General features: G+C 28.7%; 3 protein-coding genes across 7 annotated transcripts; 1 reads left to right on the forward strand and 2 right to left on the reverse strand.

Annotated features, from left to right (window-relative positions):
• Positions 1-248: 248 nt before the first annotated feature.
• LOC126920637 (C-type lectin domain family 12 member B) lies at positions 249-2,937 on the forward strand. 2 transcript variants are annotated; one of them, XM_050731292.1, is made up of 6 exons: positions 249-602; positions 1,255-1,334; positions 1,406-1,624; positions 1,699-1,803; positions 2,116-2,407; positions 2,526-2,937. In XM_050731292.1, the coding sequence occupies exons 2-6, from the start codon at positions 1,262-1,264 to the stop codon at positions 2,677-2,679; spliced, it is 843 nt and encodes a 280-aa protein (XP_050587249.1). In that variant the 5' UTR covers positions 249-602; positions 1,255-1,261; the 3' UTR covers positions 2,680-2,937. The 2 variants fall into 2 exon arrangements, with proteins under 2 accessions (XP_050587249.1, XP_050587250.1); XM_050731293.1 differs by lacking the exon at positions 249-602 and having other exon boundaries at positions 987-1,334.
• A 76-nt stretch (positions 2,938-3,013) lies between these two features.
• Positions 3,014-7,212, reverse strand: LOC126920636 (nicotinamidase-like). Its single transcript, XM_050731291.1, has 5 exons — positions 6,752-7,212; positions 4,798-5,059; positions 4,252-4,398; positions 3,707-4,145; positions 3,014-3,629 (listed from the first exon to the last, which is right to left on the reverse strand). The coding sequence occupies exons 1-4, from the start codon at positions 6,937-6,939 to the stop codon at positions 3,753-3,755; spliced, it is 990 nt and encodes a 329-aa protein (XP_050587248.1). The 5' UTR covers positions 6,940-7,212; the 3' UTR covers positions 3,014-3,629; positions 3,707-3,752.
• A 697-nt stretch (positions 7,213-7,909) lies between these two features.
• LOC126920639 (5'-deoxynucleotidase HDDC2) lies at positions 7,910-10,647 on the reverse strand. Of its 4 annotated transcripts, none has more exons than XM_050731300.1 (5): positions 10,340-10,647; positions 9,922-10,205; positions 8,983-9,107; positions 8,726-8,894; positions 7,910-8,609 (listed from the first exon to the last, which is right to left on the reverse strand). In XM_050731300.1, the coding sequence occupies exons 3-5, from the start codon at positions 9,102-9,104 to the stop codon at positions 8,382-8,384; spliced, it is 519 nt and encodes a 172-aa protein (XP_050587257.1). In that variant the 5' UTR covers positions 9,105-9,107; positions 9,922-10,205; positions 10,340-10,647; the 3' UTR covers positions 7,910-8,381. The 4 variants fall into 4 exon arrangements, with proteins under 4 accessions (XP_050587257.1, XP_050587256.1, XP_050587255.1 ...); XM_050731299.1 differs by having other exon boundaries at positions 10,020-10,231; XM_050731298.1 differs by having other exon boundaries at positions 9,922-10,231.
• Between the last annotated feature and the right edge of the window lie 543 nt (positions 10,648-11,190).

Here is an 11,190-nt window from a genome sequence, read left to right on the forward strand (position 1 = left end):
GTGTCAGTAGGACGATCTGGAAGAAATCCTGCGTTCCTCGCGGTTCTGCCTAAAAAGTATGTAAAAAGCAACCAAAAAAATTTCAAAACTAAATCATACTTCAAAATCCACATTTTATACTTAACATCTAATAATTTTTTAAAAATACATTATGTAGCAGTTTGTCAAAGTCCTCGAATATTTTCGTTTCATATTTCATTGTATAATTCCTTATCAGCCATAGGTATTTCTAACGATTACAAAATTCAATATGGTTTACAAAAAGCTAGTTAACTTTTACCTGCAAGACGAAATTCGATTGAGATAATTAGTGGATAATTACAACTTGATTGGAATAAGAAGCAAATGAATAAGAAGAAGGAAAATTTGAGGAAGAAGTCATCGCAAAAATACGAGGACACAGCCAAATCAAACGAAGAAAGTGACTCACTCTTCCGAAGAGGAGAGAGAAAGTGCCCCGCAGAAGAGTGCACGAGCCTCGGCTCTCGATAGTTTTACGTGACTTCTGAACAGAAACGGATCGAACAGGTGAACAGCATTTAGGAGAAAACAAGAGTGGCATGATAATAACTAAGAGGTCGTTTTCATTTTACAGACATTACGTAAGTGAATTTCCTTTACTTACATTTTTTCTAGTGTATATAATATATTATTTTTTAATATATCTTTTATATATACGTATAACAGATGTAAGTATACATTAAAAATTAATAATTCTAGTAGTTAATGATTAAACTGCGGATGTTTACGCACTTTTGAAAAATTACTTAGAAATGTAAAAATCTACACGATGAATATAATATATAAAAATAAATAAAATATACAATGAGAAAAATACTTAGTATAATATTAAATGTATAATTTAATATTAGTATTAATATTAAATATAATATTTCATAGGACAAACAAATTTTTATTTCGTCTCTATTTCCTTAATTATGTTCATAAAAATATAAAATTGAGTAAATATCCGCAAGCTATTAATAATAATTCATTTAAGAAAATAATCGTTCACACCGTCATCATTTATATATAATGTTTATAGAATATGTAAATACGATTTTCTATTTAATTGTAAGCGATTAAAAATTAATTAAAATACGTTAAGCAAGAAACGATTTGCATGACGTAGTCAATCGTCCCGGCTACTTAAACTTTCTTAAGGAAAGTTGAAGATAGCCTTCACAGTCGAAATAAAAACATCAATCAGTATTTCCGTATCCATATTTTTCTTAATTCGTTCCCTACTTTCAGGTTTATTATGAAGCATAAAATGTCTCTTAATCTGTTTGTCCTTATGATTTTTCAACTGTGCCTCGGTATAGAAATTCCAGGTATGTGAGAAGAACTAAATCATTTATATAAATGAAGAAATGTCCTAACAAAATTATTCATGTATTTTTAGGCGATCTGTACTCGATATCTGCTCTAAATTCATCTAATGTTTCGATAATCAAGCCACCAGAACTATGGAGCGAGATTCTAGAAAATTGGATTATTTCTGATTCGAAATTAACAAGGATGTCAAAGGTGATGAAACTAGGAGATAAAAGCCTAACTATAACAAGTAAAATATCGACGCCAAACAAACGAGAAGTCTCTGAAACCGACCTCTATCTACTTGGTAAAATTTTAGTACTAATGTAATTATTATCCATCCGTTTAAAAATTATATAAATTATTCTCTGTTTTATCTAGGTGCGATAGAGAAGCTCGTCTATAGAGTGGACTTTCTAGAAAGTCGTCTCAGAAGAGCGGAAGAACTCCTGTATTATGTGATTTCCGGAAACATCAATAAAAAAGGTAAATTACAGTGTTTTTGCACAATAATTTATAATAATATTAATTAATATTACAAATTACCAGCTGCAAATTATAGATTTTTTTCTTTAATAATTTATCATCAAATAGAATAATTCAATAATTTGTAATTTTGTACAATTTACTTGTAACACTTGTCTTATTATCAAACTTGTTAATATTATGCAATGATATTTATCAATGCTGGTAACTTGTAATTTATAGAATTTCGCTAATAATATTAGTTCAATCGTGTAAAAGAGCTCAGGTTTTTTTCACTCTTTCTCTTCATTATAAATTCATTATCCTCTTCAGAGCCCTGCCCTACTAATTATACCAAAATTGGTCAAAATTGCTATCACTTTAGTAATCGTGATTTTGACTGGAAGTCATCGGCCAGTCTTTGCCGAGGAATGGGCGGCTATCTGTTGGAATTCGACACGGAAGACGAAAAGCGCGATGTGTTAGCTGGCTTGCAAACAAATTCTAAATTAAAAGGCAAAACCTTTTGGACAGGGGGATTGAATCCAGGTCTTCTTTGGATTTGGGCTAGTAGTGCAAAACCAGTTTACCAAAATACTAAACAAACTGTCCCTGGTGATGGCAGGTAAATTTATTTGTTAATTAGTTTTGTTAATTAATAGTAATGATTAATCACACTTATCGTAGTTTTAATACATATTTGATACTTTCAAATATTTATAATTCTGTGATTGTATATTTAGGTGTTTAAAATTATCTTACAATACAACGTCTAGATTATACTCGTATCAAAGTGATGATTGCGGCGCTAGACACAGATACGCTTGTAAATTATCAAAAGACGATGAATCAGCAAACAAAATTGAGAGGACCGCAAGAATGTTAATGAACGAATAGTATTAAATATAGACTGATATGTTGTAACGTGTAACTAATTTTATTTATTGTATGTACATCTATTTAATTCTAAAGGCTTAAGATATATGTACATATTTAATATAGTTAAAAAATACTTACTATATGCTTTTATTTGGTATAACTGAAACACCTTTTTCACATTAAGTATGTTAAATTTCTTAAATATATATTGTTCGACCGTTCGCGGAGAGACGCGATCGCGAAGAAACAAAAGTCGTAAATTTTCGTTACGATTCCATTCGACGCCACGAATTGGTCGATCCCCTATTTCGTTTAGGATAATAGAGGTGGTTGACTGATTATAACATTGAAGTAACAGATTATAATATATACTTTATTCCAACAACTTTGTAGATATAAATAATTATGCGATGTGCGTACAGACGTATTCTCATAGACGTGTAAATAATAAGTTACAACTGATGACTGATCATTGAACAAAAACCAGTCTGATCATCGACTGATCAACAGACGAAAAACCAGTCCACAGTTGACTGATCTAGAGCAGATAAACCAATGAAGTTCGGTGACGATGCTGTCACAGAGGAAAACTATTGCTGGGTGTTGGTTGTCCCACCACTGGTCGCTTACAAGTGGAAATAACCATTGAACATGGGAAAAGTCCGACATTCCCATATTTTACATGATGAAACAATAACCATGAAGACCAAAATAAATAACCATAGAAGTCAAAGAAGAACAACAACCGTCTCGACTTGAATATATTTTATAACAATTAAGAGCCCTAACGGTAAAATACAAATGCCACTGGACGTAATACATATCTTAAGTACATACATTTTTATAACCATCCACCGTTTCTCTTTGTACATTGGTACATTAAGTTCAAATAATATTATAAATAATGCAAATTATGTAAGTACAATAAATTAGGAATGATTAATCAATCTCGTATGAAACAACATTTCCTGAAAAAGAAATATTTTATTGTTGAAACAAGAAAATTAAAAATAAATTTCAAATCACTTTCATATTAAGAACAAACCTTGTTTCCGAAACAGCCTGTGCTTTCCTCAGTCAATTATAAAATATTATCTTTCCGGTTCTGCAAAATTTCCAATTAAAGTCATAGACTTTGCAATTTTGTGGGCCAAGACGAGATTTTTTTTTCCTTCATTTGTCATTGCAATAACGTCGTTACTGTTAGTAATCAGACCACCATTCTCAAGAATTAATTTTTTAGTCTCTTCAGTATTAGGTTCTGCAACACCACGACAACAGTCGTCGACTATAGCTATCGCATACCCTAACCGAAGACCGTCTAAACATGTGGCTTTTACACAAATGTCGTAAGCGAGACCACATACGAAAACATAGTCCACACCCTCTTTTTTTAAAATTGTGTGCAATTCCATTGATCCCTTAAAATTATTATCGAAAAATACGGAATAAGCTTCCATATCCGGGTTTTGACCCTTACGTATCTAAAAAAACAAATATAATTAAAATGTTAATAGTTTATTTTCATTTTATAATAAATTTTAAATTAGGATATTTTACTATAATGGAAGAACGAAGATATACATATACCTGTATGGAACCTGGTGCAATCACAAGATCTTTGTGTAATTCTGCTCCCCATGTGTTCATCACACAATGTTTAGGCCAAAGAATCTGTTCCAGATAAGGATCCACAAATATGACTGTATCAAATAACTTAGCATCTTCTTTTTTCACCTATGCATAATTAAAAACGTTTTCATTTTTTAACATACAAAAATTTCTTTTACATTAAAAATTTTTAACATTTTAATGAGAATAGAGTCCACGCAAAATAAATATAGTATTTCGATTTTTTATAGCAAAATAGTAAATATAGTATGTAAAATACACAAATAGAACCGCTTTTCACAGATCGCAACACGATAGCATTGTAATATATATTATATTATTACCTACTATCTATATATACTACCTATCTATATATATTACAAAATTGTTTTAAATATGTATTATATGTTATAATAAGTACTATAATTTAGATATTTTATATATTTTGCATAAAAATTCACAGTCTAATTATTAATATTATGATACAATGTTGTTGCAATAAAGTGATAAATTCTAACTTTATACCTTTGAATTAGGACATAATTCCCGTAAATGTAAGTTTTCATAAAAGCTGATATGATTTTCCGGATGCCAATCTAACGAGTAAATAATTTTATTGAAAGATCCATTTTTCAACAAATTATTAATTGGTTCCACCACATCAGCTCCATCCTGTTTGGCTTCGCAAATACGAAGAGACAAAGATCCATCAATAAAATCATTTTGAACGTCTACTATTAAAAAAGCGGTTTTAGGCATGCTTAATTTTCTTGTCCATTCACCAAATCTGTTAATTGAATAAAATATATAATTTTATCTCATTCAGTATTAAAACAGAAAAATGAATACTAGCTTGGTCCATAAGTTTTTACAGTTTTCATTCCCTATTGAATGCACATAAATCATAACATTGCTTATTTGCTATATTCGACAGCTTTTGTTTCCTTCTTTTATGATAAATATAAAACTTTATATGAAAGTTTGTCCGAACTTCGGTTTAAGGACATAAAATTATTACCTTTTTTATTTGTCATTTAATGATCTTCGTCACGCAGAAAAATCCGCACGTAGAATCACGTAATCATGTAGAATGCGCAGAAATGCAAATCATAACTTTATGAAAACGCTAAAAACACTCAACTTTACATGCGCATAACTTTTAAATTCCTAAAGATAATATTTGCATTTTCGGAGTCTACGCGATAATCTGGATGGATGGTGGATGATCTATCGCCTTCTTCAAAAAAAATTAGAGAACTGCAAAACTGACTCACAGATTGGTTTGCACCAAACAAAAGAATTCTTTGAACGAAAAATTAAAAATCTATTAAATATTGTAGAGAAATTGTAAATAATAGTGGAGGATATGTATCCTTATAAAAAAATATTACTGGTTGTCAGCATTCATGATAGTGAATCAAGTACTTACTAAAGTATAAGGGATAGTATAATTTTTTGTATTTTAATAAACTACTTCAACATTTATTTATTAAAGATGTTGAGCATGCAAAGAAATGCATATCACAAATTTATATTCATACATGCAAGATACATTAAGACTATGTTTGGATTAGATTTATCTTAAGTTATGAACATAATATTTCAAATAGCAATAGAACGTTTAAAGAAAAGAAGGACAGATTGTTCTGTCCTCTAAACAGTGGTGGAGTCTGTTGAACCTGCTTACGTTACAGATACAGCTACGTTATAGATACAAATACATTATAGTGCAAATAACCATTTCACCTGATAAAAACAGTGCCATGGATTAATGTTTTATTATGCTATTTACATAATTCAGTACTCGGTATTCAACAAGCTATTTCATATATTATAAAATTACTATATAAGAAATTTATTATATATAATTAAGTATATTATGGATTTCAGCTTTTTGTTATTATTTATTATCTAAAGTTCCAACTGTTAGCTGTACTATTATGTATTTTAGTAATTTCATTGTCATTACTCTGTCACTTATTGTTTGGATCTAAATATATTTGTCATTAGTATGTACATATGAGAAAATATAATATGATGTTCATTATTAAAAGATACTCATTAGTTGTTAGTTAAACCATGACTACTTAGTACTAGTATTACTGATCAAGTCACAGATTTAATATGTACATATTAAATATAATACATTATTTTATTGGAATACTGGCAGTATATGCTTGCAGAAGTTCTCACCATTTTTAAATGCTTTTTCACTGTTTTTCAGAATTTTTTTGTGTAAGGTATAATTACTGGGACTTATGAGTCAACTTAATATAACTTAATTCCAATAATTAATTTGTATTTTGTCCCAATTATTCCTAGATGCTTTGAATTATAACAACTATTATTATTATACGAATTTATGAACTTCATCTAAATGAACCAATTACGACATAACATGTATGTAAGTATATATATACATACATATATTCTTCGCATTACGAAAAAGAAAAAGATAACAACATAAATACATATTTACCTCGTTAATTCTTCTTCCTTCAACACGCCGTCTTTATCTAAATCAAATAAGTCGAAAATCTCTCGAATCCTCCATTCATCTTTTCGAATATCATCATCCTTAAAAACTAATGAACACATTGCACGAAAATTTGCAAAATTAAAATCACCCTCTGGATCTTTCAACATATACATCAAAGGATCTATCATATTAATAAAAATAAGTTTGAAAATGATTTCGTTGGTTAGGTTTGTTCTGTGTTGTATGGAATTGGTCTCTCTATAAGACACGTAAAAAAAATACGTAGGAAGGATACGTAAGAAGTTTATGAATAGGGGTACTTGTCTACTCTTGACATATGTTATGTATCTTATCTATTTCTTTTCTAGAAATACGTCTGTAAAGGTTAGTTTTCAAATATCAACCATGCGTGATTCATAGCATTTATGACCAATACAAATGAGGATATCCGCGGGATATTGAAGCTAATGGCTAAAGGTTAATTTTTAAATATCAACCATGCGTGATTCATAGCATTTATGACCAATACAAATGAGGATATCCGCGGGATATTGAAGCTAGTGGCTAATGCTAATTCTGAACACATTTTATTACCCATAGTCGTTTCTTTACGATAACAGTTTTCAAATTTCTTATTTAATAACCTTTTCACGTATCATTCACGTTTAGAAATATACTTTTAGATGTGGTAAAATCCAGGGTTTCTCCTTAAGCAAATATAGTATATTTAAAAGTACGTTTTATGTGATATTAAATAACGCTATTATTATAACTTACAGATATATAGATGTGTAAAAATCTACAGAATACGCACAATATGCACAAATACAGAAAATATCCAAATAACTTCTTATATGTATAAAAGAAAATAAATTTCTATACTGATTTCATTTCTTCAGTTGTATTCATAAAAATATAAATTTGCATAGACATATTCTCAACAATAAGACTCGTCTTTTTAGTATATTTTCGCAGTTTACTAAAAAATTTACTTATTTTTAAATACAGTATCGATAAGTAATTCAAGACTATTTACAATCGAAGCTATGGCGTATCTTATAGTGCAACCGCAGCTATTAGTTCCACTTACAAAATCGCCACAGCAGTAACAACGAAATTCAAAGGGTTAATTAATAATTATTTTCTTTATCTTATCGATTTTTATATCTTCGTTTATTTTCATTAAAAGTTATATTTATCTTATCTTTTTTATTGTATCTGCATATTTGCAATTTATCGTACGATAATTAGCACAATTTATTTGCCATTCATAGTAGATTAATGGATAAATTGAATATATGATAAGCTTAAGGTACAATTTTTTTTATTATTTGATATTAAATCTCAAAGTATCTGTCACAGTGATCTAATACTTTGTAAGTTTTATTAATTAAATTTGTTATAAATATTGCTATTAAAAAAATTTGTTAATAAAATATTTATAGACATTTATTTTCATAGAAAATAAAGAAAAATACCACTATGTGGTATAATTGGAAATATATTTGAAGTAGTAGCTCCAAACATATTTATCTTTACTTTCCATCAAAATATTATATTATTATATTATAGCTATTAAATACAGTTATGAAATTTATAATGTTTTGCTTCATAACAAACAGATAAAACTTTATATTGAACTAGTTGAATTGCTACATAGAGCCTGTCTTGTTGCAGTAATTTCAGATGCTAGTTTCTTGATAAAAGGATGTCCTATCTTTCCATTTGCCGAAAAGAATTCCTCTAATTTTCCAGGAATATTATCCCTTTTTTCATACTCATATGCTTGCATAATTAAATCTAATCTGTCTAAGTCTTTAACATATTTTGCTTCTGGGGTTTCTTGCTTCTCGTATTCCTGTAAACATTAACAATATAGTAGAATAATTTTCAAAGCATATATATATATATATATATATATATATATATATATATATATATACACCCTGTATAATATATATCAATTTTTCATACACGAAATATTTCCAATATCGTAAGTCCTCTGTCTCCAAGGAGTTTACAAATGTTTTCCATAGCTTCATCTTCTAATTTATGTTTTACATCAGGTGGAATACCACAATGAGGTGTTATATCTCCCACAATACACTCTGCTAAATCATGTATTAAAGACATCTGCATGATCCTATATTTGACAAAAAAATAATTTATAGAGATGAAACCTTTATCAACATAGGTCCTAGCTGAATGATATAAATAATACCATTTCATACTTGACTGTATCTAAGTTCTCGTCATTATTCACCAGGAAGGAAAGTATGGCCATCCTATACATGTGACCTGCGATTGTTTCTGGGTCAGACACATTCTTATGAACCCATCCTGTTCTTTTCATATGCTGAAATCATAAAACAAAAATCATATTAATCTTTGATTTATAATTAAAAGGCACATGATAAAAAATTGAGATCATCATTAAAAACAGAAAAGTGTATAAAGTGAATGTATAACGTATAAACATTTAATTAAATTAATAAGATAAGATTAAATGATAAGATTGATAAGATGTTGTATAAATTAATATGTTGTAAATTAATATTCATATCTTGTAAAATAAGAATGATTAAAGAATATATGACAGCTTTTTACTTTTTACCTTTTAGTCATATATTCTTTAATCATTCTTATTTTACAAGATATGAATATTAATTTATACAACATCTTATCTTATTAATTTAATTAAATGTTTATACGTTATACATTTACTTTATACATTTTTATGTTTTTAATGATGATCTCAATTTTTTATCATATGCCTTTTTTATATATTTATATATTATATATATCATAATAAATATATTATATTTAATATAGCGGAAGTGGTATAATTTAGTATAGTATGACGTATAGCTAATTAAGAATGCCAAAAGTGGCCACTTGTATACAACATACACTAAGTCTTAGCTAGAATTGTATACCTTTTAAAATTGAAAAACATTTTTAAAATTGGATAAAACAATTAGATTTTTTTATAAGTTATTAAAAAATATAAGATAAATATTATCTAGAATACAAGAGAAGAATTACAAGATAAATATTACAACGTTCGACAGATTAGGTTTCATGTTTGCACAAAGATGCGTTGTTGCAAAAGACGTGTCTGTAAAAGAAAGACGACACTTTTCGAACCTAATACAATGAATGACAAGTACCCTCGGCGTCGCAGCCGCGCAAAAGGTCAGAACCCGCTAGCTTTTGTTCTAGCGAGGGAGAGAACATAGCTTTCTGTATCCTTCCACAGTTTCGCTACCTTTTCCTATTGTAGAATTCAGGTAATCGCAATCGTAAGATGTTGGGACCATTGGTCTTCATACAATGCGGATGAAGGTTTAATTTATGGCGCCTTAAAGTGTTGATACCTGCTTTTCCATAGCCGAAAGTAATGAAGGACAGGCGGTCGCCCCAGGCCTTCAAACTTCGCCTTTCTTTATATATTCTATTTTAAGGAATATGCCAATACCTCTATTCGTAACAGTATGTATACGTCAAAATGATACATTTATATCTATTTGTCACAAGAGCATTTTACAAAAATTTGGATCTCGATTATAGTAATAAATTTGATCTTACCTTCAATCTGCCTACCAGTTCCATGAATTCTTGCAATTTCTTGATATCCATAATGTATTATTTACAAAGCAAAAATTTTTTTCACTTAGATTGTTCAGTCATACACATCTATCACTAGTAATTATTAAAACGGAGATTTTATGTGTTGTTAAAATGTTGATCAATTTCACAAATGATTGTCAAATATCAAAATAAACGATCATAGAAAAACAATATGATTAAAGAATTACAATTAGTTACTTCTTTCGTTCCTTCCACTGCAACGATTACACCGACAGTGACTACCAACCATACTCACTGACGACAGTTCTACGCATAATATACTTACCTACACGTTAATGGCAGAGCATATACATATACACACGAACACAAACTCATCGTTGCCTAGGTTACATAATTTTCTAGCAAGTGAATATGCTAAAGATGGCAATCCATAGATATAATGATATATAGACAGTGCATTTTAGATTCGCGCGAATCAAAGAAAATAGAAGTTATGTATATTTTTCTTTTTCTAATTGTACAATTGTTTTATTCGTATATCTTCAATAATTTAAGTTAGCATATTTAAATCAAAATAAAGGTACTGAATCTAAATATTGATTTTTTTATTAAAGTACAAAACAATACTATATATTTGTTTTTTCTTTATGTTTGTTTTATAGTGTAACTTCGTTGAGAAAAATCTTAAACAGTTTATGGCTAATTAAATTGTTTTTAAAAGAAAATATTGTAAAATATATATAATCCGTAATAATTATAACAATCCGATAATAAATATTACTTTAGCTTGGTAATTTCTAATTTTAATCACCTTTCATCAGCACTGTCTGGCACCCTTCGAACGTGAA

This window comes from Bombus affinis, chromosome 9 (assembly GCF_024516045.1).
Source record: "Bombus affinis isolate iyBomAffi1 chromosome 9, iyBomAffi1.2, whole genome shotgun sequence".
Classification (NCBI taxonomy): Eukaryota; Metazoa; Arthropoda; class Insecta; order Hymenoptera; family Apidae; genus Bombus; species Bombus affinis.

Coding starts and splice junctions, on each gene's coding strand:
- LOC126920637 (XM_050731292.1), top strand. CDS start 1,262: ATGAAGCATAAAATGTCTCTTAATCTGTTTGTCCTTATGATTTTTCAA. Junction 1,625..1,698: donor AACCGACCTCTATCTACTTG/GTAAAATTTTAG, acceptor TGTTTTATCTAG/GTGCGATAGAGAAGCTCGTC. Junction 1,804..2,115: donor CGGAAACATCAATAAAAAAG/GTAAATTACAGT, acceptor TATCCTCTTCAG/AGCCCTGCCCTACTAATTAT.
- LOC126920636 (XM_050731291.1), bottom strand. CDS start 6,939: ATGATAGATCCTTTGATGTATATGTTGAAAGATCCAGAGGGTGATTTT. Junction 4,399..4,797: donor AATTATGTCCTAATTCAAAG/GTATAAAGTTAG, acceptor AATTATGCATAG/GTGAAAAAAGAAGATGCTAA. Junction 4,146..4,251: donor TTGCACCAGGTTCCATACAG/GTATATGTATAT, acceptor TTGTTTTTTTAG/ATACGTAAGGGTCAAAACCC.
- LOC126920639 (XM_050731297.1), bottom strand. CDS start 10,390: ATGGATATCAAGAAATTGCAAGAATTCATGGAACTGGTAGGCAGATTG. Junction 9,108..10,339: donor AACTGGTAGGCAGATTGAAG/GTAAGATCAAAT, acceptor TTATGATTTCAG/CATATGAAAAGAACAGGATG. Junction 8,895..8,982: donor GAGAACTTAGATACAGTCAA/GTATGAAATGGT, acceptor TGTCAAATATAG/GATCATGCAGATGTCTTTAA.